The 26,616-nt window shown below is 52.1% G+C and overlaps 1 protein-coding gene across 6 annotated transcripts; it reads right to left on the bottom strand.

Annotated features, from left to right (window-relative positions):
- PSEN2 (presenilin 2) lies at window positions 1–26,380 on the bottom strand. Of its 6 annotated transcripts, none has more exons than XM_015114360.3 (14): window positions 26,295–26,324; window positions 25,533–25,675; window positions 25,179–25,372; window positions 21,392–21,580; window positions 14,909–15,069; window positions 13,042–13,256; window positions 11,269–11,410; window positions 8,780–8,847; window positions 7,899–8,119; window positions 6,803–6,901; window positions 5,503–5,586; window positions 5,019–5,120; window positions 1,985–2,103; window positions 1–698 (listed from the first exon to the last, which is right to left on the bottom strand). In XM_015114360.3, the coding sequence occupies exons 5-14, from the start codon at window positions 15,047–15,049 to the stop codon at window positions 543–545; spliced, it is 1,347 nt and encodes a 448-aa protein (XP_014969846.1). In that variant the 5' UTR covers window positions 15,050–15,069; window positions 21,392–21,580; window positions 25,179–25,372; window positions 25,533–25,675; window positions 26,295–26,324; the 3' UTR covers window positions 1–542.
- Window positions 26,381–26,616: the final 236 nt, after the last annotated feature.

Here is a 26,616-nt window from a genome sequence, read left to right as displayed (position 1 = left end):
TTCCAACAGGACTCATCCATTTATTGATATTACTATTAAGCCACTTCCCAGCAGTGTGACTGCCATAACAAGAACAGGACTCGGTTTCTAAAGGCAATAAAATAACAAGGACATCACGGACAAAGCATTGGAACACTCCTCGTAGGGAACTGGCTTTTCCTCTCCAGCCAGAGGACCCAGGTGCCAGGCGCCACTCCCGAGCACTCGGTCCTGGTCCCGAACAGAGGCACATCTTTATGTATCTCGGCCCTCATGCCGGATGCTTTCCCCGCCCTGATCTGATCTTCTCAGTTCATCTGGATAAACCCGCTGTGCTTCCTGTCCATGAAGTGAGGCGCTCCCCAAAGAGGGATCCAAAGTCTGGTGATGAAACAGCTGGCACCAAAGAGCTGGTTCTGCTTCCTCCTCACCAAGTAAATACGCACTTTATTTTTTTTAAGGAAAGAAAAGTCTTAAAAATATATGGCACTAGAGTGTAAAACTATACAACCGCATCCAGTGAAAATTCCAGGCAGCTTGAGGCCTGTGGCGCACCACGTCCCTCAGATGTAGAGCTGATGGGAGGCCAGGGTGTCCATGAATGGTCGCACCAGGTTGTCCGTGGAGAAGTAAAAGATGAGCCCAAACGTGATGGAGATGGGGAGGGCGGGCAACGCCTTCTTGAAGACAGCAAGCAGCAGGAGGGTCAGACACAAGCCCTGCAGGACACGGAGGGGAGGGTGAGCGTGGTGATCCCTGGCTTGGACGGGAGCTGTGAGTCATGGTCTAGTCCCTGGGCGCAGAAGCTTGTTCGAGGACCAGTCGGACAACGGCGCTAGACACCCCATTATCTTTCCTGGTCCTCCAACAGCTCTTGAGGTGTTGAGGGCAGAAGTTCTCACCCCCATTGGATCACCCCACCTGTTAGTGAGTGAACCAGAAGGCAGGCCTCCCTACTCCTGGAGCAGTGCTGTGCCCTCAGGTCGTGCTGCCTCCCCTGTCTGGCTAGAGTGGTCACATGGGATGGTAAGATGCCCTCAGGGAACATGTATTTATATGAGAGCTAGGTGGGCTCAACTGAAATGGCAGTAAGGTTCTCAGCAGCTGGCACCAAGGGAATCAGAGCTGCCAGCCAACCTGCCCCTGGGAAGCAGGTGTGGGGGCTGCCCATCCTCCCCTGACCTGGCTGATGCAGGCAGTGGTCCAGGTGAGTACAGGGAACCAGGGTGCCTTCTCTATCCTTGGGGGCAGGAGGGCTCAGGTCAGGCAGTCTGGTGGTGGAGCAGCCTAGGTCGATCATCCCATCCCTGATGTACTTGTGGGCAAAAGCAAAATCTTCTGGACACTAGAGCATCAACTTTAACCATGCCATGCCCAGGGTTTTCACCAAGGGGCAGACACCAAGCGCACAACTCAGACACTCCACCTCCTCTAACGTGACAGGGAAATCTCTGAGATGAAGTCACGGCAGGACATCTCCCCATTATGTGTATCTGGCCAGGTTAACTGACTATGGGGCCTGCACAATTCACAGTAACAGGGCCAGCCCTAGTGCCCCAGATTCAGACCCTGTGGTGTCTCAGTGGCATAGAGGAGGGGAAAACACGGTCCTCACTAGCTTTGTGCCCACGGGCAAGGCCCTTAAGCAATTTTCTTTTCTGCAAATCTGATGTCATCACAATCACCTCAAGGGTATCATCACTGCACAAAGCTGTCAGCTGGGTCCCCGGCCCGGAGGCTGTATGCTCAGCCACGCTGGGGCCAGTGCTCTCCTCACCCTCCCCTGCACTGTCCTCCGCAGGCTGGAGCCCACCTAGGGGTGAGCACACCTCCTGTGAGCCTCGGTCTCAAGCTGACCCTTCCAGCCCCGCTCCCTGGTCTCGTCCCTCAGAGTGAAGAGAAGAAATGAAAAATCCCCAGGGATCCTGGGACCCGCCCCCACCACAATGAGGACTCTGGGGACCCCACCACCAGGGGGCAGTCAGACACATCCCCAGCTACTCACAATGAGGATGGCCACGAAGCAGGCCAGCGTGGTATTCCAGTCCCCGCTGCCCGTGGCCGCTGCCTTGCCCACCAGCACACTGTAGAAGATGAAGTCCCCGAGGCCAAGCTTCACACCCCCTGTGTGAGGAGAGACAGTGAACCCGTGCTGAGGAGGCGTGTACGGAATGGAAAAAGAAGAGAAACCCTGGTCCAGAAGGCCCAGCCAGTCTGCCCAGCCCAGCCCACCTGGCCTCTAGAAGCTGCCATGTGGACTGGGGACAAGGACAGCTGCCTCCCCAAATCAGTGGCCAGTGGGAAAGCAGGGGACACCTGTGAACTGGGTGACTTACAACCTGGGCAGAGAAAAGCGGGCAGTTCTGAAACTCAGGTAAAACCGGTGTTGGGCACTCAGTGAGTAAAGAACAAATAGGAATGCATGGCCTGGGGCTGTGCACTGCTGTACAATTTAGTATGAAGTCTGAATTACAAATTTTTAGGGAATTTAATTTCAGTGCATTCAAAAGCACATATAACACCAAGACAGAGGTCCTCTGAAGACCCTTTCACCTTACAATAGGTAAATATAACTGGGAATTAGTCTACCCATTACTGATCAGAAAATCAGAGCTTCCAAAATGCTCTCAGGTTTGTTTTCTTTAGTGCAATGGTCCCTGACACTTATTTATAGGATAACTTTGCTCACTGTAGACAATAAAAATGGTTATGCAATAAACACAAACCATGGAGACCCACCTCCCCTGCCCTTCCAGCCCTGTAGGTGTCCCTCCCACTCCTGGCCCCAGCGTCCATCCTTCCCCCACCAGGTCCAATCCATCAGCATCACTTCCTCTTGGATCCCAACTCCTCCCCTTTAGCTGGTTCCTTCTCAGAGCCTAACAAACAGGTTCCAGTCTTGCCCATCCTAGAAAGACAGCTCTTCCTGTCCTGGGCCCTTGCTCCTGCTTTCATGTGCTGGCTCCCCTTCCTTATCACTCCTTCTTCCATCAGGACTCTGAAAAAAAACCCTGCACTCATCTCCCAGTCACCTTGGAAACCTAGAGGCACCAGGTCCCATGTCCTGACCAATGCTCTCTGGTCCCCAGGGGACACCTGCAGTCCTCACACCACCTGCGGCACCCATCTGCCTCTGGCTACTCCTCAGGGTCCTCCAATGCACCTTCCCTTCCTCTGTAAATGTCACCGACCCTGACCCTGCACCCTCCCTGGCTACTCTTCTCGGGCCTCATTTTGACAACATGTACATGCTGATGGCTCCAACGTGTCAAACCCTGAGCTCTTCCCCGGCTCTGGTGCCTGCTGGTATGTCCCTCCAGATGTCCTGCAGCCCCCACCCCCTCCCACATGGATGCTCTCCTGAGTAAGTGTGGTAAGCCACACCACCTTCCCGGTGGACCCCTCCACACCGTCCTTGGCCTAGTCCTGACAGTCATCCCCCTCTCAGCCCATGGTGCTGCCTTGTTTCTCTCCCCCCGGACAACAAGCGGGAGTAACGTGTCCTGCCCCCGAAGAGAGGACACAGGAAACACGTGCTGGGGGCCCTCTCACATGCTCTGTGTTTCTTCATTTGGCTGGTCCTGAGTTGCATCTCTTATAATAGAACTAATTTTGGCTGAGTGCTGTGGCTCAGACCTATAATGCCAATACTCTGGGAGGCCAAGGCATATGGATGGCTTGAGCCCAGGAGTTCGAGACCAGCCCGGGCAACAAGTCAAAACCTTGTCTCTATTAAAAATATAAAAATGAACCAAGTGTGGTAGCATGTGCCTGTAATCCCAGCTACTCAGGAGGCTGAGGTAAGAGGATCACTTGAGCCCAGGAAGTCAAAGTTGCAGTGAGCCACGATCGTGCTACTGCACTCCAGCCTGGGCGACAGAGCGAGAACCTGTCTCCAAAACAAAATGACAACAATGACAAAAACAAACAAACAAAAACCAAACAAACAAAAAAAAAAACACTGCAATTTTAAGTGTAGTGCTTTCCTGAGTTCTGTGAGTCATTCTAGCAAGTTATTGAACCTAAGGGGATCATGCAGCCCTAAATTTGCAGCCAGTCAGAAGCACAAGTGGCATCTAGACCCTCCAGAGTTTGTGGCTGGTGTTTGGAGGGAGGCCGGTCCTGTGGGCCACGTGGGATCTGTGCTAACTCCTGGTCTGCAGCACACCACTTGGCCTTGGAATAAACATCTCCCACAAGCCTGCCTGGGGGTGTGCACCTGCTCCTCCTTCCAGACCCACCGCAGAGCAATCTTAGCTTGCCCCTCCCGCGTCACTGGAGTCCTGTATGCCAGGCCACTGTTACCAGGTTGCTCCCATAAGGCACCTCTCAAGGCAGGGGCTGTTACGACACCGCAGCATCTCCCTGCTCCAGGCTGCCGCCTGGCACGCTGCAGTGGGCGGGCACTGGGTATTGGGCGGGCACTGGGTATTGGGCAGGCACCGTGTACTGACGCCAGGATGAACCCCTATCTCAGTGTGTCTCCAGGCCTGTCTGCAAGGCCCTCCCACACTTCTGCTCTCTGCATCCCGCTCCAGCTTCCTCTGACTCCTGAGTCTGCCTGTCAGGAAACGCTCCCCACCCTGTGCTCCTCTTCTCTAGGGACTGCTGTGACTCAACCTTCAGAGCTCAGCTCAGCAGTTATTTCCTCAGGTGACTTTCTCTAATTCCTGCCAACCAGGTCAAGAAGCCCCATGGCATGCTATCCTGCCCCCATGGCCTGCTTCACAGTCCCTGGCTTCTGCAGTCTGCATGATTACTGCCCGCGTCTCCTTAGTCTGCAGGTCCCACTAGGGCTGGGCCTCACCCAGCACAGCACGGGCACATGGTCCACACTCAATACACGCCAGACAACTACATGGGGTCTGCTGAGAAGACCCCAGTGCTGCAGGCGTCTCCTACTTCCACAGAGATGCCTCCGATGGGAAAAGGGGCCCCTCCCCTCACGCCCTCCTCCACCCAGGCTGCAGGGAGCCTCCACCCTCCGTCTTCACTCCTGCCCCGGGCTGAAGCAGGCCGTGTGAACATGGGCACCTTACTTTCCTCCTCTTCCTCCAGTTCCTCCCCTGGGTAGCCAGTCAGGGGAGGCTCAAAGACTTCGGGGTATGAAGGCTCCCCAAAACTGTCATAGGAGTCTTCTTCTGGGTGTCCAGGAAGAGAAGATGACCATCATTGCCATGAGGAGGGGACAACAAGGGAGACAGACAAGAGCTGGTCAGAGTGGTCCCTGGGAACAAAGCTCCAGGAAGGGGTCCCCCTGAGCACCAGTGCCTGATGCCAGGGCTTCCCCTCCCCTGCCCCACCCATGCCCAGCAGAACGAAGCAACAGAGGTTGGCAGAGGACCAAGGGTCCAACACTCGCTGAATCTTCAAGCCCCATGTGTCCGGCTGGTTTTCAAAGGACCTTTCCCTCTGCTCCTCCTGAACTCATGCCTCTCAGAGAGGCCAGGCCGGGCAGAGCTGGGTGCAGGTAGGGAGCTGCCCCCCAGTGATGAGAGGCTGTTAGCTCCCCTGGATACTCACCCATCTCCGGGTCATAGGGGAGCTGGAGGGCACCCTGAGATGAGGGGTCCAGCTTCGCCATGCCGACCGTCCACACCATGGCGGCTGGGGGAGGGGAAAAGGTTCACGCCTCAGGCGGTGCTAACAGTGGCTGCCTGCAGGGCCTGGGGGAGGTGACCAGTCTGCGTCCCAGAAAGCCTGCACAGGACCCTCCATCCCGCCATCCTGCAGGTATCTGTTCATGCTCCATTGTTAGGAGGCCGTTGTGGGAGGGGTCCGGAGTCACTCCCTCTTGACTCCTGCATTTGTCTATTCTGTTACTGTTTGTCTCCCCTCCTAGAGCGTAAGAAGAACCAGATCTATCAGAGCCAGGACCTCACTGTTCACGGGTGAATTCCCAGAGCCCTGGGACACTCACAACAGTCCTAGCACAGACTTTCCATACATGGTCTTTGCTCATCCTTGGAATGTGCCTGGAATGTGCTTTCCCGTGGGGCCGCGCTGCGGGTGATTCTCCTCTACTGCTCGATTCCTCAGCTGCATGGAGATACCTAGCACTCTGTAGCTGTTCCATAAACTCTTTCCCAGGCCACCCTGCAGAAACCACAGCTCCAGAAATTCAGGCTCTATTTAAGCTCTGCCATTAACAAACCGAGGGCATCACAATCCCAGGGCTGTGAGCTCCATGAGGCCTGGGACCCTGTGGTCTTCTTTCCTGCTGGGTCCCTCAGTGCCTAGCACAGTGCCTGTCACAAAGTAGGGACTTGATGTGCTTTTGCTGACTGCATGTGTAAGTCCAAATCTCTACACACTGACCCCGAGGCCAGGGGCCATCCCGTGTGCCTTCCCTTCAGTTAGGGTTAATGCCAATCAGCCACGCTGCTGTCAAGGAAGCCCAGGAGCTCCTTGCTCCTGACCCCCTGCCCTGAAGAATCCCTCTCCAAAGTCCCTTCTCAAGAGCCTGGGGAGCTGAGGTGTGGCTGCGGGCTCACAGGAATGCAACCTGCACCACAGCATGCCACTGTGCCACTGGAGGATGAACGGGATGAAGTCAGGGGCTGCGCCACATCCTAGCAGACGCCTGCTTCCTGTCCTACCTTTCTAAGCTTCTTACTATGTTAATATCAAGATACTACCCTCCCTGGTTTCTGAAAGTGGAGATCCTCCAGGGATCACCAAGGCCAGCTCCTCCTCTTTGCTCAGGGAAAGGGTGAGCATCTCCTAGTCAACTCTGAAAGCCACGGCCAGGAAGCAGGCCCTTGTCCCCCCATAGGCTGCCTGCTGACCCTGAGTCAGGTAGAGGCACGGAGGGACCACTCACATGAGTATATCAGGGCAGGGAATATGGGCTCGTTTCTCTCCTGGGCAGTTTCTACCAGCATTCTCAGAGGCCCTTTGGGACACAGCACAGCCACGAGATCTGGGAAAACAGAGACATCCTTGTCAAGTTATCCCCAAACAGCCCCCTGAAGAAGAGCCAGCCCTGTAGCACAGGAGCCCCGGGTGGAGCTCTCAGAGCATGCCTTGCTTCTGGGCTGGCATCCCAAACTCTCAATATCCAGTCATAACTTAGAGCAGGCCCTGGTGTGAGCCAGAGTAGGGCCTCACAGGCAACCGCAAGCATGGAGGAGCTGTGCACCCGAGACGTGGTGGCCAGGCTGGGGAGTCCCACTTCTCTTAAGCCTCAAATTCCTTAACCTTAAAATGGAAGTAACAATACTGGCAATGATAATCATGGTAGTATCAAATAGCAGCTAACATTTGTGGTTATGTATATGTGCCCAAAGGACTGTCTTGATAAATCACTTACAGTGTGCCCAGTGCTTAACAGTGCACTTGCTCAATCAGCATATTGATAATAATGGAAAATGAGGGCCGGGCGCGGTGGCTCACGCCTGTAATCCCAGCACTTTGGGAGGCCGAGGTGGGCCGATCACAAGGTCAGGAGTTCGAGATCTTCCTGGCCAACATGGTGAAACCCCATCTCTACTAAAACTACAAAAATTAGCCCAGTGTGGTGGCACACGCCTGTAATCCTATCTACTCGGGAGGCTGAGACAGGAGAATCACTTGAACACGGGAGGCAGAGGTTGCAGTCAGCCGAGATGGCGCCACTGCACTCCAGCCTGGGCGACAGAGAGAACAAGACTCCATCTCAAAAAAAAAAAAAAAGAAAGAAAAAAAAAGGCAAATGAGGAGCTCAGTGACTACCGTGTTTTATCTAGATCACCAGGAGTGTTCCTGAAATAGTGGACTCCCCTATGTTTTACAAAGGTGACTCTCAGGAGGGAGTCCACCCAAGCCTCTGCAGGAAGGGAAGCAAGTCCTTCAGCACCTGCCCTCCTTGTGCAGCACTGGGGACAATTTGGCTGCGGACATCGCCCCCGCTGCCCCCACCCGCTTTGCTGCCCGCCTACCGTACACAGAGATGGCGCCCAGGATGACCCACGCGGACCACTCTGGGAGGTACTTGATGAACACCAAGGCCATGAGTGCACTGATCATTATGAGGTAGGCCTGCTGCAGCACCAGGGGGCCCTTCCAGTGGATACACACCATGCCCACCGCCCCGAAGTTCCAGACAGTCAGCAAGAGGGTGGGGTAGTCCATGGCCACATTGTAGGTCTTCAGCACTTCCCTGCAGGACCAAGGAGCCTGTGAGTGGGACTCAATGGAGACATTACAGTCTAGCAGTTTACCACCATTCAGTCCCAACCTGGCCCTCCTTACTAACATTTCCTTCCCCGACCTTCACTGTCCTTACAATTTACCATTTGCGACATTTTCTAGAACAAGGTGGGGATGTTTGGAACAGGTCACAGAAAAGTGTACAGGCATGACCTGGAAGACCCTGTGCACATGAAAAGGTCCTTGGGAAGGTGTTTTCTCTTGTCCCTCCAGTCCCTTTGGGCCCCTGGGTCAGGATGATATCCCAAATCAAGGGGCAATAGAACAGATACTTTTTCCCACAAACCAGGAAGTACCCAGGCCTAGCCCAAAAATTAGAATGTAAATTTTGTGGAATTTCTATCCCCCTGGGGTTCACAGAGCGCCTTCTCCATGAAGGGTTCGTTTTAAATCAGGAACAAGACAGAAACGTGGGGTCCACCATGCAGCCCCACTTCTACTCCCCTGTGTCAAGGCCATGAGAGAGGGCCATGAAGGCCTGGATTCCAGAACGGCTGGCACTGGGGAACACTGGAGCTCGATGGTCACCTTTCCCTGCCCAGGTCCTCATGCCCATGTCCACTTGTGCCGCATGGAGAGGGGCTCCCAGTGCTGTTCGTCTGCTGCTTACCCAAGGTAGATATAGGTGAAGAGGAACAGCAACATCAGCGAAGACATGATCAACCAGCCATGGATGAACTAGACAATAGAAATGGCACGATCACAAGGTATCCCCAAGTGCCACAAATCCTAAGGCCCCCAGGATCCTGGGACTGATACCCAAGCCTGAATGCTCTGTTAGGCTACTTCATGCCTACGTTGGAAGGGATCAGGTGGCCACCTTACAGATACAGAGGGCACAGAAATCCAAGGAGTTCCCCTCAGGTCACCTTGCAGTGTGTGCAGACAAGACTCCCTCAGGTCTGTTGGCATAGCCTTGCAGTCTCCCCCAACTCTACTCGTTCAGTTAGAAAGGTAATGCTGGGTGTCTTCTACTTGCCAGGCACTGTTCTAGGTTCTGAAGCCAAGGCTAGCAAAGTCTCTGCCCATGGGCACTGTGTTCCAGTGTAAGGGGAGTTAGATGACATATAGACAAATTTACAGTATATTAGCAAGTAATGATGAGGGCCATGAAGAAAAAAATGTTAGCAGGATAGAGTGACAGGAGACTCACTGGGGTGCTATTTTAGATAGGGTGGCCTCAACAGAGAACCCGGGAAGTCCCCTCTCACCCTTGGGACCTACAAACAGGTCCTCAGAAAGACCTGTTCCTGTCTCCTGGCCAAGCATAGGAGAGTGAAGGACAAGAGGGGGCTGATCCTAATCCAGTCCCTTAGCTGGCCATCAGCAGGACAGTGATATGACTTCCCATCAGCCTCACCCCTGAGGACCAACTCATCAGTCACCAGCTCAACCCACTGGGACCTCAGCTTGGCCCTGGTCTACCTGGAGTGAAAGCAGCCTCCACGGCCATGCTGTATGCACAGCCAAAAGGGGAAAGGGCTGCCTCTGGGACGCGCCGACCCTCTTCCTCCCAGCCGCCACCTGGCCGCCCGGGCCACCATCATCTGCCTGTGTTGCGGAACCTCCAAGGAAGCCCTACTGGACAGATGGCTGAGCCCCTCTTCACAGCCTCTGGGACTGGCCACCAGACACCTACTGCCCGCAGTGGTGCCAGCACTTCACACCTGCCATGCAATTTCTAGCTTGACCTCATGCAATCTGTATCCTCTGCTCCAAACCAGCAGCCCTCCACCCTGCTTCCCACCATCTGCCAACCTCCCAGTGGCAATGTTCAAACCCTGCCTCGTCACAGTTACACAGGTAATTGTTACTTATTTTATTATTATTTTTTTTAGAGACAGGGTCTTACTACATCGTCCAGGCTAGACTTGAACTCCTGGGGTCAGGCGATCCTCCCGCCTCAGTCTCCTGAGTAGTTGGGACCACAGGCATGCACCACCATGCCCAGCTCGTACTCATTACTTATTGATAAGCTTCAGCTCAGGACATGTCCTGCAGCCCCTCCCATGGCCTTCCCCGCTGCTGCCCCCACTGGAACGGGGCTCAGCTCCCTCCCTGCACTGCCCCTGTCCCATCCCTCTAGCCTGGGCACTCTGTACCACTATCTACCTGCTCCATGGATGGCAGCTGCCTGAACAAAAAATGTTGTGAGGCACCTGTGTGTAAACAGTTTTAAAATAGGTAATGCCCAGCTTAATCACCTTTCCATCTTTAGTGGTTCAACCCCTTCCCTGGGAGAAAAGCCTGAAGCCGCTGTCTAAAAGGTTATGGCATCTTTGGAGACAGGCAGTGCCCATAATTCTGGCCAGATGGGATCTGCCCTTCCACTACTCCCTGGGGCTACTTAGCAGCTATAGGCAGCTACAACCCGAAAGTCTCCCAGGGCTGAAAGACCTCAGCATGGCATCTGCACATCCTTGCACGAAAAGGAAAAGGAAAACTAAAAATAAATCTTCAGGGGAAGTATTGGGGTGAGAGGAGCCTAAAATAGAACTTCAGAAAGAGAAGCTAAACAAAATTAACTTCGAACTATGAGAAATGATGCTTGGAACACTGCAATGAGGAACTCAAGTGGGATAATGTGCAAATTTAAAAGAAAACAGGCTGGGTGCAATGACTCACACATGTAATCCCAGAACTTTGGGAGGCCAAGGTGGGAGGATCACTTGAGTCCAGGAATTTGAGACCAGCCTGGGCAACACTGTGAGATCTAGCCTCCACAAAAAAAATTTAAAAATTAGCCAAGTATGGTGGTGCACACCTGTAGTCCTAGCTACTTGAGAGGCTGGGCGGGAGAACTTCTTGAGCCCAGGAGGTTGAGGCTGCAGTGAGTCATGATCGAACCACTGCACTCCAGGCTGGGCAATGGAGTAAGACCATGTTTCAAGAAAAAGAAAATAAATAAAAATAAAAGACAACAGTATTAGGTCATCCATGGTGGGAGACAGGATGGGGTGGGAAGGAGTACAAAAACTCTGGGTCTATTTTCCTCTGATTTGTGTTTTTTAAAGGTGGCTGTTTCACAGGCTCTGCCACCATGGTGTGGGGCAGACAGGGAGAGAGACAGGTGGGTGGAGGGCAGGGCCAGGGGCTCACCTTGTAGCAGCGGTACTTGTAGAGCACCACCAAGAAGATGGTCATAACCACGATGACGCTGATCATGATGAGGGTGTTGAGAACAGAGTTGAGGAGGCGCTGGCCCACCGAGGGCGTGTCCTCAGTGAATGGCGTGTAGATGCTGAGGGAGGAGGCAAAGGGCTGACGCTCCCAGCCCTGCCTGCTCCTCGAGGCTCCCCACCTTGAGTGATTCTGGACCTGCTAGGGGAGGTGCCTGGGATGCCCATACCGCCCACGTGCTGCCCTGATGGAGTGCAGGCACCACCCCCGTGAGCAGTTCCTGTCCTCCAGCTCATTTCCTGGCACCCTGACCACAGACCTGTGGCTCTCAGCCTGCCACCTGGGCCCAGTGCCGCAGTGAGGATGAGGGCTAGATGACCTCCCCGCTGCCCTCCCCACCCCCACAGGGATTAAAGGCTCCCTAGGCGCTTCTCTCACCCATCCAATTCTCATTCCCCCACCCACCCACACCTCTCCACCAGCTCCACCCAGCCCAGCACCCCTCCACCTGCTACTACCCTACCCCTACCCGCTGGAGTAACTGCTGTCCTTGCAGTTCATAAGCTCAGGAAGCAGAGACAGGAAGCAATTCACCCAAACCTCACTCTTCCCAGCCTGGACTGCTGCAAACAAACTGCTGGCTGCATTCTCTCCATGCTTCCACCTCTGCTGTGCTGAATCTCCCACACACTATAAGCTTCCTGAGAATGGGACTCTACTTTTTTAATTTTTTTAAAAAAATTTGAGACAGGGTCTCACTCTGTTGCTGAGGCTGGAGTACAGTGGCGCAATCATGGCTCACTGCAGCCTTGACTTCTGGGCGCCGGTGTTCTTCCACCTCAGCCTCCCAAGTAGCTGAGACTACAGATGTGTCTCACCACACCTGGCTAATTTTTGTATTTTTTGTAGAGACAGGGTCTCGCCACATTTCCCAGGCTGGTCTCAAACTCCTGGGCTCAAATAATCCTCTCGCCTCAGTCTCCCGAAGTGCTGGGATTACAGGCATGAGACACTACACCTGGCCTTATTCCTTTCTTTAAAAGAAACAAAAAAACAAACCAACACGCACAAAATGAAACAAAAATTCCAGAAATTAAAAAAAACAATGTTTATAGAAGGTGCTTAGCAGTGAGCACCACAGAAAGGGGAGGGGGAAGAAGTAGAGGAAGCTCCTCATTTTTCGACGCTGCTGCCTCTGCATGTATTTTACTAAAATAAACGAAAGGCTTTATAAGTCTTTCTCACAAGGCTGGAAGTGAGCTGAGAAATATCTGGTCCAACCACCTTGTTTCACATTCAAGGAAGCAGAGACCCAGAGAGGAAGTGATTTGTTTGCGGTCACAAAGGAATGGGTGGCACAGCCACGCGCAGGATCTAGGACTAGGAACAAGGAGCCCAGTGCTTTGCAGCAAGAGTTTGATTTCTGCGGCAGGATCCAGCTTGCTTGAGCACTCACCTGTAGCAGACACTCTTCAAAGCCTTTCACTCGTATTAACTCACTTAATTCTCCCAGTAACTGCGTTATTAACCCATTAGACAGACAAGGAAACTGAGGCATAGGGACATTAACAGCATGCCCAAGTAGGTCACAATCCAGGAGGCAGTGAGCCAGGCCATGAACCTGGGCGGTTCTTCATCCCTGCTCTTTACCACTGCTGGTGTGGAGCAGTAGATGCAGTGACCAACACAGGCTGCTGCCCCCCGACAACTCAGCCCTCACCCCACCCTGTGCCCCCCAAGCCCCCAACTCACAGCTGTCCATTCTTCTCCGTGTAGAAGCGCACAGACTTGATGGTGGCTACCACCACGATCATGCACAGAGTGACCGGCACAAACAGCATGATCACGTGCTTTGCCCCGTACTTGAGGGTCAGCTCTTCCTCCAGGCCTGGAGGCCGCCCGGGAACCCCACTACAGACGTAGCGGTCAGGGTCCTCCTCACCGTCCTCCTCGTTCTCCTGGCTTCTCTGTGGGAAACCACATCGTGAGGGCCGCGGAATGTCCCCTATGGCAGCCTATCTGTGTAATGCATGGATTTTTGGAACCAGAAATGAGAAGTTTGAATGTTGTTTTCCAGATATAAGAAGCAGTCTATGAGCTGCTAGGGCATACGAAAAGTTTATGAGGACAAGAGTAGAGAAGATTTGGAGCTGGATGAGGCACTACAAATGAAGGAAGGTAGGCTGCTATGGTCTGCAGGCCCAAGACTAAATGGTTAATGAATTTGGAACACATCAAAAGATCTTTCCCCTTCCTAATACAGGGACTCAGAAGGTTGCTCAATTCTGTTCACGTGGCCATGCTGATATGGGAGGAGACAGGCCAGGAGATAGAAGGAAAACAGAGACTAAACATTTTTGGTTGACAAATCACTAGCTAGAGGAGTCAGTGCAAAGGACACTCTCTTTGAGTGTGACTAAGATACTGGGAATTTGCAGAGGAAGAAATTACTTTGAATTTTCTGCCCCACAGAATCAAGCATGTAAATTTGCAGCTCTGAACTAGAGAGGCTAAACGGGCATTAAGCATCTGAGAAGACGCAGGCTCTGGTAAGGTGGGCAGGCACAAATGAGGAGGTAGCAAGGGAGGGCAGGACACCTGCCAGACACTGGCACAAACCGATCTGTGAGAACTGTGGAAAGTTAGGGTCATGGGCTGCCTTGCTAATGAGGTGAACAGCTAAAGAAAAAGCCAAATGAAACAAGAACCAAAAATTTGCTTCAGTACCGGTTGTCTGCAGAGAGAGTCCCAATCTAGCCATTCAGCCAAGAAAGGAAAGGAAGACTATTCATGAACAGAAACTGAAACGACTAAAATGTACAAAACTTCCCAGAGATAACAAACTAACAAGAAAAGGCTGAGGAGTGGCCGAGCAGTGGCCTTGAGCTGGTGTGATTTCACTCAGAGCTTAGGGACGATGGTTCTGTTCTCAAGGAGAACATGGAGAAGTGAGCTCAAATTTCAGCAAGAGGGATTAAGACTGGCTGCAAGAAAACAATCCACACAGAGACATTTTTAAATTCTATAATGGGCAAAACAGAGAACAGGATTCAGGCAAATTCAGATGTTTTGCTCTGATCGGGAGAGAAAGGGCAAAACTAAGTGGCTCTCCCAAGGATATCCTACTCTTTCTAACGTTATAATCTCCTCCCCTGGGGGCCGGATGATCACAGTGCAGCCCAAATATCCCCAGCTCAAAAGTCAACTGTGCATCAGGCAGACTCCTCTCAGTTACCATGTCTGGCCATCTGCCAAAAAATGCTTCCCCTGCTACCATCCTAAGCTTCTGCATTACCTGTCCTAGCACCCAGGCATCCAAATAAACTCTCCTACTACAGTGGAAACAGTGACCTGCATGAGAAAGGTAAACCTAAGGGGGCAGAGTGGACAGCATCCTTCAGCTCACTGCCAAGTCCATCTCTGGCTGTGAATGCGCAGAGTCCTATGAAGCCCTGCAGACGGAAAGTCTACCATGGCCAGCCACCCACCCTTTTGGCCAATCCTCATCATTACTTCCCTTCTCCCTCCCGCATCAGGGAATGAACATCTGGTTTTCATCTGTAAGGTACAGGAGCCCCAGGGACCTGTTTCAAGGCCCCCAGCTGCTGGTGGGACCTACCCACTGGGCAATGTTCTCTCCATCCTCTGGTCCCTGCCTGCCCTCCTGGCAGGAGCGCGGTGTGGGGCTCTCGGCCGACATTAGGGATGTCCGCTCATCACACACTTCTTCCTCGCTGTCAGAGGCCATGAATGTGAGCATAGCCCTGCCTCCGGAAGTACCTGGAAAAAGGAGCACAAGGACCTTGTTCCACTTTCCTGTGAGACAAAGGCAGTGGAGGGCTCTGGGGGTGGCTGGAGGTGACCTGGAAACCTGGACACAAGTCCTGCCCCACAAGCGTCCAAGAGATGCCTGTCAATCAAACGACTGCCACAGAACAAAAGGCCTTGAAAGCTGCCATGGAGGCAGCAGTGGCCTTGCCTGGGACTGGCCTGAGGTTACTCACATCCCAGGGGGCAAAACCTACAGCCATGCAGCTCCAAACTGTCAGTGTGCTCATTCGTTCAATCAGCAAACATCTGTGGTGCATCTGTTATGCACCAAAGATCATGCTGGGCTCTGAGGATATAAAGATGAGTAAGAAACACCCTTGTCCTAAAACAAAACAAAACAAAAAAATCATCTAATGTGACAAATCATACGATCCAGGTGTGTGATGGTAGGTGCGGAAGCACAAAAGTGGAATCAAATCTCAGAGATCAGGAATGTTTTCTAGAGAAGAGCCTATCTGATGGAGACTGGTTTTCCCAGGAGGAGGGAAGGGCAGAAGGCACAGAAAATGTTCCAGTGAGGGCCTCACACTGTGGGGCGGGCAGTGGAGATGAGCAGGGTCTCAGGCACCATGTTAAGGAGACACACATCACCCTGAGGACAATCGTGACAGACAAGATCTGAACTGGGTTCATTAAAGTCAGTTTGGCCACTGGCCAGGGAGGGAAAGTGATCCCCAGAGATGACTGTGGCAGGTGAGGAGGACCGAGGACAGCAGCAGGATAGATGCAAGTGAGGGCAGAGTCCAGAAGAGGTCAGGAGGTCAAGGGCAGGACCTGACACAGGAGAGAAAACAGAGTCTAGAATGGCAGCCAGGTGGGGACTAAGACAGGGAAGACCGGAGAAGAGAGTCTCAGGAAAGACTGTGAATTTTACCCTTTGAGTGTCTATTGGATAAAATGGGGAAGCTGTCTGGGAGGCGTCTGAGGACCAGGTCTCCTGAGGTTAGAAGTGGAGACCTAAACCACGGGAGCAGGCGTGTGGGGTGGGGAAGTGCCACTGAAGGTGTGACCCAGGGGAAGGCCAAGGCCAAGGGGACCACAAGAGGGAAGCCTGCCCCCGCAAAACAGTGCTGACTGGGGTTTCTACACAGTAGTACCAAGTGGGGGACCTAGTGTACCAAAATCTACACATGCAGGATTCCGGGCTGGGAAGAGCTCCAAACAATGCCTGGCAAATCTGACTATTCTTGCCAACATCCCAGACGGGGACAGAGGCTGAGTTATCGCTGTCTAGAGACCCTCAGGGCTGAGCTTCACACCCTGGGCAAGGACAGGTGTGCTCTCTGCTGAAAGTTCGTCTTCAAGTAAGTCGCCCCACAATATGTGTGATTTTTATTTTTATTTTTATTTTTAGAGACAGGGTCTCACTGGTCACTTAGACTGGAGTGCAGTGGTGCAATCATAGCTCACTGCAGCCTCGAACTCCTAGGCTCAAGCAATTCTCCCGCCTCAGCCTCCTCAGTAGCTAGGGCTGCAGATGTACGCCACCACACTAGGCTAATTTTTAAAATATTTTGTAGAAATGGGGGTCTCACTTTGTTGCCCAGGCTAGTCTCAAACCCCTGGCCTCAAGTGATCCTCCTGCCTCAGCCTCCCAAAGCACTGGGATTACAGTGTGTGAACAACTACACCCAGTTACATGTGGTTTTTAAACAAAGCAGGCAGGTTCCTTCCAAGTCAGCCAATTTCAATCCCCTTAACAAGACTTGTGGCTGCCCTTCCTTCTGAAGACAGCGACCCTGGCTGTTGCCTGGATTATTCCCACAGGGACTTTAACTTCATCCCCAAACAAGAGGCACAGGCAAAACCTGCCTCTGCTCACCTCCATCACAGGGATTTCAACATGAACAAACTCCCCAGCCTGAAGCACCTTCTGTTTAGGATAGATAAGACAAGTACAGGAGTAACAACAGCAGGAAGCAAAGCCAGCTAAAAGCCAGGAGGGAGGTGACAAGGACAATGCACCCGAGAGTTAGAAGGGGACAGAGTCTACCAGTTGTCAGGAATAGATGCCTCAGGTCACAAGAAATTAGGACATGAAGCTGCAAAGGTTAGGAATATTTCACCAGGCAGAGTTTGGAGGAGGGGGCTCATTCTGGAAAGAGGTAACCACTTAAGTAAACATATGAGTTAGGAACATAACATGGCCTATCCTGATAATATCAAGCAATTGGATGTGGCTGAAATGTGGGGACCTGGTAGGATGGGCCATCCAGGGAGGAGTTTGGTGCCTGATGGAGGTGTAAGAGCTTAATGCAGCAGAGGAGAGCCCCCAAAGGTTTCTGACCAGGAGAAAGATGTGAACTGAAGTGAACTTTACAAAAGCAGCCTTTACAAAAGAGGTGTGGGCCCTCCTCCCTCTTCACTCAGAGTCGCCTCAGACTAGGCCCCGGGGCCACAGGGAAGATCTGGGAATCAGCAAAACCCAGACAAATGGAGCACAGCCTCACAACCCCAAAGAGTTGCAAGACGTTGGAAAGTTCTTGGCTTTAGTTCCTTCACCATCTATGGAAATGAGAGAAATTATCAGGCAGAAATGCAGGAGAAGGGCCGGGTATGGTGGCTCGGCTCACGCCTGTAATCCCAATGGTTTGGGAGGCGGAGGCAGACGGATCGCTTGAGCCCAGGAGTTCAAGACCAGCCTGAGTAACATGGCAAAACCCCATCTCTACAGAAATAAATTAATTAATTAATTAAATTGAAGAGAAGAAACTTCAAGATCCTCCTTTGGCTCAGCCTCACTAGATAAATCCTAAACAGACTCCTGCCTGGACCCAGGGTTTCCCTCACTATCCACTCTGGCAATAGGGAACTCACTGACTCCAAAAGGGGCACCAAAACAAAGAGCTGCTGCATTTTCTCAAGCTAAATCATAACATTCCGTCTGGAGCAGTGTGCTGGATGGGCTACGAGACTGTACAGGTGGCTCTCTTAATACCTCCTTTTCTAGCATGACAGTTTTGTTTTGGGTGTGAACGAACAGGGAAGCTACGATCTCCTCCCTCTGTTCTTCCTATGCCTCTCAAGCTCCTGTGACTTATCTCTGCTATGACTGGAGGAGCAGTTCTGGGAGTCCCTGTACCTAAAAAACCACAGGCTGCAGCCCCTAAGGACAGAGGGCAGGCTCACCCTTCAGACCCACAAGAGCTGTAGCATTCAGAAGATAGGCTCCCAAATAGCAATGCACAACAAAAATGGATAAGCAGAGAGCAAAGTTACCTGCTTAAAGGAGAAAGGGAGCTGATGGGTGGGTGAAGACGGAGAAGCAGGGGACCCAGGATCAAGTAGAATTAGGTCCTTCCAATTCCCACTTCTCCATTCAGTTGCCAACCACTAATAAGACACTCCCTGGGGCTGGGTGCGGTGCTCACGTCTATAATCCCGCACTTTGGGAGGCTGAGGTGGGCAGATCACCCAAGGTTAGGAGTTCAAGACCAGCTAGCCAAGATGGGGAAACCCCGTCTCTAATAAAAATACAAAAATTAGCCAGGCATGGTGGCAGGTACCTATAATCCCAGCTACTGAGAAGGCTGTAGCAAGAGAATCGCTTGAACCCAGGAGGCAGAGGCTGCAGTGAGCTGAGATCGCACCACTGCACTCCAGCCTGGGCGACAGAGTTGAGACTCTGTCTCAAAAAAAAAAAAAAGGCCATCCCTGGAAAGCAGTTCTGTGAGCAGAAGTTCCCTGACATGTGTGATAGTCATGCTGGGGAGGGTGGGGTTAAAGGACCGTAGCCTTTCCATGTGACACTGTGCTAGACAGGAAAGAGGCACCTGGTGACCACTGCCATCGTCATCCACACTCGCCGACTGCCTGCCCTGTGCCCAGGCCTGGTCTCATCAAGACCTGACAGCTCTTCAGAAAGAAACAAGGGAAAACTACAAAATCTGCTTTCTCACCCACAAATGTCATTCATACATGCGGCCTCCTCACCAGAAAACAAGTGCTCCCTGAGCAGGCTGCTTCCCTCATTCCACTTTCAAACATTCCTCCAAGGCCTCCCCTCAAGCTGTGCCCACAACAATGAGGACCAAGACTTCAAGAAAGTAGGGAAGGAGGGAGCTGTCATTAAGGAATAATCAGGGAAAAGTTAGTCTCAGCTGTCACAGCAAGGGCACCCTCTAATCACAACCCTCCTAGCCTGGTGCGGTGGGGGTAACAGGTGGGAGGCACCAACTTAGGAAAGGCTGAATCCCTTAGGATCACTGTTTCTCAAAGGTGGCCCAGGCCACTGGGAGCTGGTGGAGATGGACCAGCACCTGCTGAGCCCTTACCTGGCACTAAACATCATGACCCTGGAGCAAGGCGCTACTATTCTTCCCCATGGTACCGATGAGGAAACAGAGGCTCAAAAAGTAATTAGCTCAAGGTTACCCTTGGATCTAGATAGTCTGTGTCTGGGCTCTTTACCACTCTGCTAGGCTGCTTATTAAAAATGCAGATCTCCAAGCTCCATCCTCACCCAGTGTCAGGGATCTGCATTCAGGATGGTCGGCCCCCGGGTGATTCTCAGCCAGTGTCTGACTTTTCCTGGCACTGCCTCTGCTTTATAATCACACGACCAGGCTGGGGCCCTTGCTCAGCAAGGTGAGTGTACCTCCCCCACCCACCTTCGCCCCCCGACTGATTGGCACTACTTGATTGCCGAATGGGACAATGAGACAATGAACACTTTCTCCTGGATATCTACAGTCTGGTCAGAGACCAACTAGGGAGGAAGAGGAGTGGAAAATGCAGACCAGCAGAGCGGCATGGGGAGAAGAGAACTCTTGGGCTGAAAAAGGCCTAAAACAATGCCTGCTGCGGAAGAGAGTGTGGAAAAACTGGGTCTCAGTCACTACCTGGACAAACTGCACTGGCCTTACTGAAAGGAGTAAGAATCAACACTTTAAACACAGCACACCTTTTGATCCTGAAATGCTACTTCTCAGAATTTGTCCTAAGAAAATATAAAGTATTTATACAAACATATGTGTTAACTGTAAAAAAAAAAAAAAAAAAAAAGTGAAACTGACCAAAATGTCTCTCTACTATGATGTATTTCCCTGATGGAGAGTGTTACAGGACCACCAAAAATCTTATTTCAAATATTTAATAACCTGAACAATGACAAGATGTTAAATTTAACAGAACATAAAACTTTACAAACCTAATCATCTGAATGTCCTTATAAAATGTATGTATATGAAGGACTGGAAATATTACAAAACATTAAAGGTGATTATGTTTGCATGGTGGAACCGAGAGTGGTTATTTTCTTTATATTTTTCTGCATTTCCCTAAGTCTCTATAATAAACACAGACTATATCTGTAGGGTTTTTTTTTTAGGCCATTAATTCTTTAAAGGAAAACAACGAGCATCAACATTTAGAGATTTTCCTCTATGTCTGCCCCTCCCAGATCCCCTCTCATTGGCCAGGAGTAGCAGATGGGAGCCAAAGCTGTGACGTTTTTTCATTTGTCCCTCAGCCCCTCTGATTTACCTAGCTCCTAAAGGAAAACAGAGCATCTGGGATGGACTTCTGCTTCCCTCTGAATTCCTAAGGGCCTGCTTTGCAAGCCACCTAAGTCTGCTCTGAAGCCTGCTGGTGCTCTGAAATCCTTGGAGGGAAAAATTACCACCCATATATGTGCAGATAAACAACCTGCTAGATGTTTGTCCACATGAGGGTGCCGGTGACGCAAAGAACTCTCCCCAGAGGCTGACTCATGGGCAGGTGGGGGTGGAGCTGGGTGATGTCAAATCCCATCAACCACACAGCAACCAGCTTTCCCCATCTCCCACCCCCTGTACCCCGTTCTCTAGAGAAGTGGCAGGAAAATGCAGAGGGGCAGAAGAAAGTGTCCGGCGTACACACTACGTTCTGGAAAGCCTTCTGACAAGGAAGTGCTGAGGCTGATAGCTGCTTTGGATTAGGATGCAAAATCAAACATCCAAAGAGGCCACTGCACATTCCCATTAATCAGCTGAATAGGATCAAACTGCTGAATTAGCCAAACCAAGGGAGTCTGACCTAGAGAATCTCCCCAGCCACGCTTGTGTCAGCAGTTCCTGCAATTATTATGGAAACCCAATGACCCAATTTCCTTGACCTTCTTTTCATTACAGAGAAATGTAAACGCTTTGGCCTTAACATTTAAGGCCAATGGAACTAGGTAAGAAACGGATTTCAAAACGCTACAGCAAACCCCCATGGAAATCTGCCTCCATGGAGAAAATCCTAATGGAAAAAACGGGTTCGAAAGCGGATTGGGAGTCACTGCACTTACCACAAACACTTGGGGCCGCAGAAAGGTTTGGATCCTGGACAACTGGTTCTTCTTCCCAGCAGGTTAGATGAATGATAACGATCCCTGGCTTTCAAAGAGGGAGGCGCTGGTTTTTAACACATCACTTTCTATGGTCACACAGCTCCGTCACATCACTTTTCTGATGTCTGAGAAGTCCCACAGTCCTCCCTTAAAATAAGGAAGACATTTTTAAGGCCAGGTGATACCCGGACAAACGCCCATGGCTGCCCTGCTCACCTTTCTCCCCCTGGCCCTGGGTACCCAACTATGTATTTGGTCCAACTGACCATCCATCTGTCCATCCATCTCAGCCCGTATAGTAACACATACCACTTGGGGATGGTTCTCCCTGGCCTAAGCCAGAGCTGGGGCCTGAGTCTCAAAGGGAAGTGAGGTACTGCCCTACCACCCTCCCAGACCACAGGCCCCAGAGGCCCTCTGATGGGGCCTCCTGAACTCTGGGCCAGGCTCTAGACTTACCTCTAACAGCCCTGTCCCACTCAGAAGTGCCTGGGGTCCAGGCAGAGTTCTCTCATTTCCTGAAGCAGCCGGGGAAAAGGGTGGTTTGTGGAGAAGTGGGAGAGGGAGCCCCTAGCATGACGCCCTAGAGTAGGCTCCAGAAACACATTTATTTTTAAACAAGCAGCAGCAAGTCAGTGGTCAAAAGCAGAGGCTTGGAGACTGACAGGGTTCGGATCGCCTGCCTGTGTGATTTGAACCACATATTCCCTGGCTGAGAGGCCTCAGACAGTCTAATCTGACACAGCTCATTTCCTCTGCTGTAAAAAGCAGAACAGGCATACCTTGCAAGATTACCGTAAAACCTAGAGATAACCTGTAAAGTGTCCAGCACACAGTAGGCATTCAATAAGTGGTAGTTATAAAGAAGATGAAACGGAGGAGGGACACAGTGAGAGAGGACACAGAAGCCTGTTGATGTGCCTCTTGGAAAGTGACGGATCTGCTGAACCACCAGACACATGAACTGGCTTCAAAGGCCAGGCCCCAGAGATCAAGTTTCCATTCCTGGCGCGGCCCCAGGCCCTATGGCCACGTAAACATATTATCAAATGAAAGGGCATATCCATAGGACAATGTCAGAGCTGGCAAGGATCTTAAAGGCCACCAATGCCACCTAGTCAGCTCCCTGTATTATAATTAAGGAAAACTGAAGCCTAGAGGGGCAAAAGTAATCAGTTAATGTCCCATGGCCAAAAGCCACAGTTACAACTCAAGTCTCCAAACTGCCCATCAAGGAGCTCTTCCCAGTCCACTCAGCACTTGTGAGAGTCACGTACCCAGTGGCCAGGGTTTAGTCATACAGGCAGCCCCACCACACATCACGTAGGCTTTCTGTGAGCACACTTACAAGGCACATGCCTTCACCATGGGCAGGTATGTGTCAAGAAATGCTCCCTAATCACCAGCTCATCTGCCACCTCAAAACTCTCAAGTCTCTCTCCTGCCACGACCCCAACTCCTGCCCCCATGGCTCACTCTGCTCTCTCTCTGCTACTTGCCCAGGTAGGTTTGGCTCCTTTGGAGGGAGTGCCCACATATGGGCATGGGGAGGACACAGGGCACTGCTTCTCTGGGATAAAAGGGAGGGTGGGAAAGCGTCCTGCTGTGGGACTGGTAGGATAAATAATTCAAATGCTCTACACACCCACCAAATCTGCTTTTCCACGAGTACTCAACAAAAGGAAAATTCTGAAGGCATAACAGAAAAAACAGGATACAAAAACTTCACCTACGGTTCCCTCCCTCTATTGTTTTAATAGATAAATATGCATATGTGAACAGTGTGGAAGGAAATGCATGTTAAGAGTGGTTATCTCAGCCATGAGGAATGGCTCATGCTTGTAATACCAGCACTTTGGGAGGCCGAGGTGGGCGGATCACCCGAGGTCAGGAGTTTGAGACCAGCCTGGCCAACATAGTGAAACTCCGTCTCTAATAAAAACACAGAAATTAGCTGGGAGTGATGGCGTGCGCCTGTAATCCCAGCTACCCAGGAGGCTCAGGCAGGAGCATTGCTGGAACCCAGGAAGCAGAGGCTGCAGTGAGCCAAGATCATACCACTACACTCCAGCCTGGGAAACAAGAGCAAAACTCCATCTCAAGAAAAAAAAAAAAAAATTCCTGAGTTTTCTAGAATAAACGTGTATTACTTTTATTTAAAAAAGAGTCCAATAAGTTTCTGGTTAAGGTATAGCAGAACAGAGGGCACCCTTTGAATTGTTCTTCCCCTGTTCTAGAATTTTCACAAAGGTGAACAAGCAGCCCATTCTCCCAGTCAATGAAGAGGCTCTCAAGAAATGATCTCCCTCACTGACATCTGGTCTTTCCTGAGGACTGATGTGAAAACATTCTTTTTTTTTTTTTTTTTTTTTTGAGACGGAGTCTCACTCTTGTTGCCCAGGCTGGGGTGCAATGGCGCGATCTCGGCCCACTGCAGCCTCCACCTCCCAGGTTCAAGCGATTCTCCTGCCTCAGCCTCCTGAGTAGCTGGGCATGTACCACCATACCCAGCTAATTTTGTATTTTTAGTAGAGATGGGGTTTCTCCATGTTGGTCAGGCTGGTCTCGAACTCCCGACCTCAGGTGATCTACCCGCCTCAGCCTCCCAAAGTGCTGGGATTACAGGCATGAGCCACAGCACCCAGCCTGAAATCATTCTTTTCTCCAGACATTAACATGATGCTCATCCTATCACCAGGCTTGGAGCCCAATGCAAAATGTTCGTCTCGGGGCCTCTCAGCCTCACCCCCGCTTTTCTACAGCTGTGGCAGCTGGGAATAGAACAGGTGGGAATACTTGCGGAAACATTTGCTGTCTTATCAGTCCCCAACTAAACAGTGTCCAAAAGTCAAAGCAACAGCTGAAAACCTGCCAGAGATATTTTCATTAGACACACTGCATGTGACCTACACACACTGCTTTGGTTTCTGTAAAAAAAATTTTGTTTGTCAGGAAGTTGCTCATGGGAACTCCACGAAACTTTCCCAGCAGTAGTGGAGAGACATGGGTAGGAGTTGAATGCAGGAACCTCCTTTGCAAAAACTCAAAAGATAAAGATGGTGTAGCCAGCTATGTTCAAATCCTGGTGCTTAAAGCACTGAAGCCACATAACTGGACTAGCTGCTTAACTCCCTGAACTTGTTTCCTCTTCTGTAAAAAGTAATAAACTATTTCAGTGTCATTGAAATTCTTAAGATCATAAATTCTAAGATTCTGTACAAGATGGCTTTTTATTGTATATGACCAACTCATAAGCGAGATATGTGGCATTATCAACATCGATAACAGAGAAAGGCCAAAGTAGGCAAGAGGCAAACCCCCGAGGGGGGACGGTGAGCAGCCAGGGAGGGGAGACAGGTGTGACACTATGCACCACACCTCCAGGCACCCCAGCAGCAGCCCCTAGCCCTTGCTCCTCCTCCTCCTTGCTGCTCTTTCAAATAGACAGGAACAAGCCACTCAATTCCCACAAGTGAACAGGCTGGACTCAAGACTTGGCACATGGGCACTTCAACACCAAAGGGTACAGTTTTCCCCAAAAACCTGATACAACATCCATCCCACTTCAAAGCAACATCCCCCCAAGCCCTCACTCCAGCCTCTGCCCTGGAACCCAAGGCTCAACCTGGGCGTCCTGGGGACGCAGCTCTGAGCTGGGGCCAGGAACCAGGCCCCTTCTGCACCTGCACCAGTCACTGCCTGCCCACAACCACATTCAGCAGAGAAGAGCCTGAGGCTCACACACCTGAAGCAGCTTATCCCGAGCGTCCAATTACCGCCAAAGGTCTTGGCCGAAGGCCTTGGAGGCTCAGGTGTCTGCAGAATTGGCTACAGAGGCATCAGGGGCCTCCTTACTGGAAGATGGGGTCGGTCCTAATCAAGTTACTCCATAGAGTTTAGTCTGCAATCGTCTCTTTGGGATGCTCTCAGGTACTCCATCTGTAAATAGGGATGCAGTTACTTCACTCAACACCGTTCATACCTGTCTAAGGGAATACTTATTAAGCCAATAAACACGGTTGAGGTCTGCTCGGAGGGATGTACAGCAGATCTAGAAGCCAGGACACTGGGGTCGAAGCCTGGCTCTGCTATATCCTACCTGGGCGACCTTGGGAAAAGTCACTTTAGCTCTGTGGCCTCAGCTTCTTCATCAGTAAAATTCGGAGTGGGGACTAGCTTCTGTCTCAGGTTCCTTCAGTTCCAGAAGCTTGCTTCTGGTTGCCTCCTCACAGCTGCAAATGCCTGATAAAACAGCCAAACACCGCTGCTAACAGAAACCGGCTCTAGGCTTGCGCCTGCGGCTCTGCGGCCCTGCCCTCACGTGCGGGCAGAGCCCCCGCGCGCCTCCTTTCTGGAGAAAGCATGCCCAGGGCCGGATGCTGGAGGCCGGATGGACTCTGCGCAACGGAGGTCTCAGGCAAGAGAGAGGAAGAACAAAACGCCCCCGCCCTGCTACACGCCTCAGAGACCCACGTGCACGGCTCCTTTAAACGCACCGGCCCTTTAACAGCTCGCGCCGCGCCCACCCCCAGCTGGGGCTCGGGGGCAGGCGGGCGCGGGGAAGTGGAGACGCAGTGAGGCCAGAGGCCTGAGGGCAGCTTCCCGCGATCCTTCCACCACCCAGTTCCGGGCTGGCCCAGCAGCCGCCTGCCGGGCACTCTCCTCTCTCCGCCCCCGCGCTGGCCACAGAAGCCAGAAGCACTGCGCACGCAGGGGCCGCAGCCCCACAGCCGGGGAAGGGACCGCAGCTAGGGGCGTGCGGAGGGCAGGGCCGGGCCCTCAGGGCGCAGCCCCACCCCGGGCCCTTAACGCCGCGGGCGACAGGGCCCTGGCCTGGGCACCCCCAGCACCGCCTGCTCACCTGCTCCACCGCCGCGCTCCAGTAGAGTTTACGCAGCTGGCGGAGCGCCCAGCTGGACCCGGCGCCGGCCCAGTCCCCGCCCCGCGCCCGCCCAGGCCCCGCCCGGTGGGCGACGCCGCGTTCTCTCGTTCACTGGCGCCCCACTTGGAGCCCCGGGCGCGCGGGGAGGGTGCCCTTCAAGCCGCGCGGATGACGGGATCATCCCGACGTCGAAACTGGGCAATGACCTTAGAAGGAGTGGAGGCCGGGCCTGTCATCTTCCTGTGGGCCTGGCAGCAGCGTGGGGCCGTAGGACATACGCTTCGAGGACACTCTTCCTTGT

This window comes from Macaca mulatta, chromosome 1 (genome assembly GCF_049350105.2).
Source record: "Macaca mulatta isolate MMU2019108-1 chromosome 1, T2T-MMU8v2.0, whole genome shotgun sequence".
Classification (NCBI taxonomy): Eukaryota; Metazoa; Chordata; class Mammalia; order Primates; family Cercopithecidae; genus Macaca; species Macaca mulatta.
The sequence above is the reverse complement of the archived record's forward strand: the minus strand, read 5'-3'. Positions and strand labels throughout refer to the sequence as shown.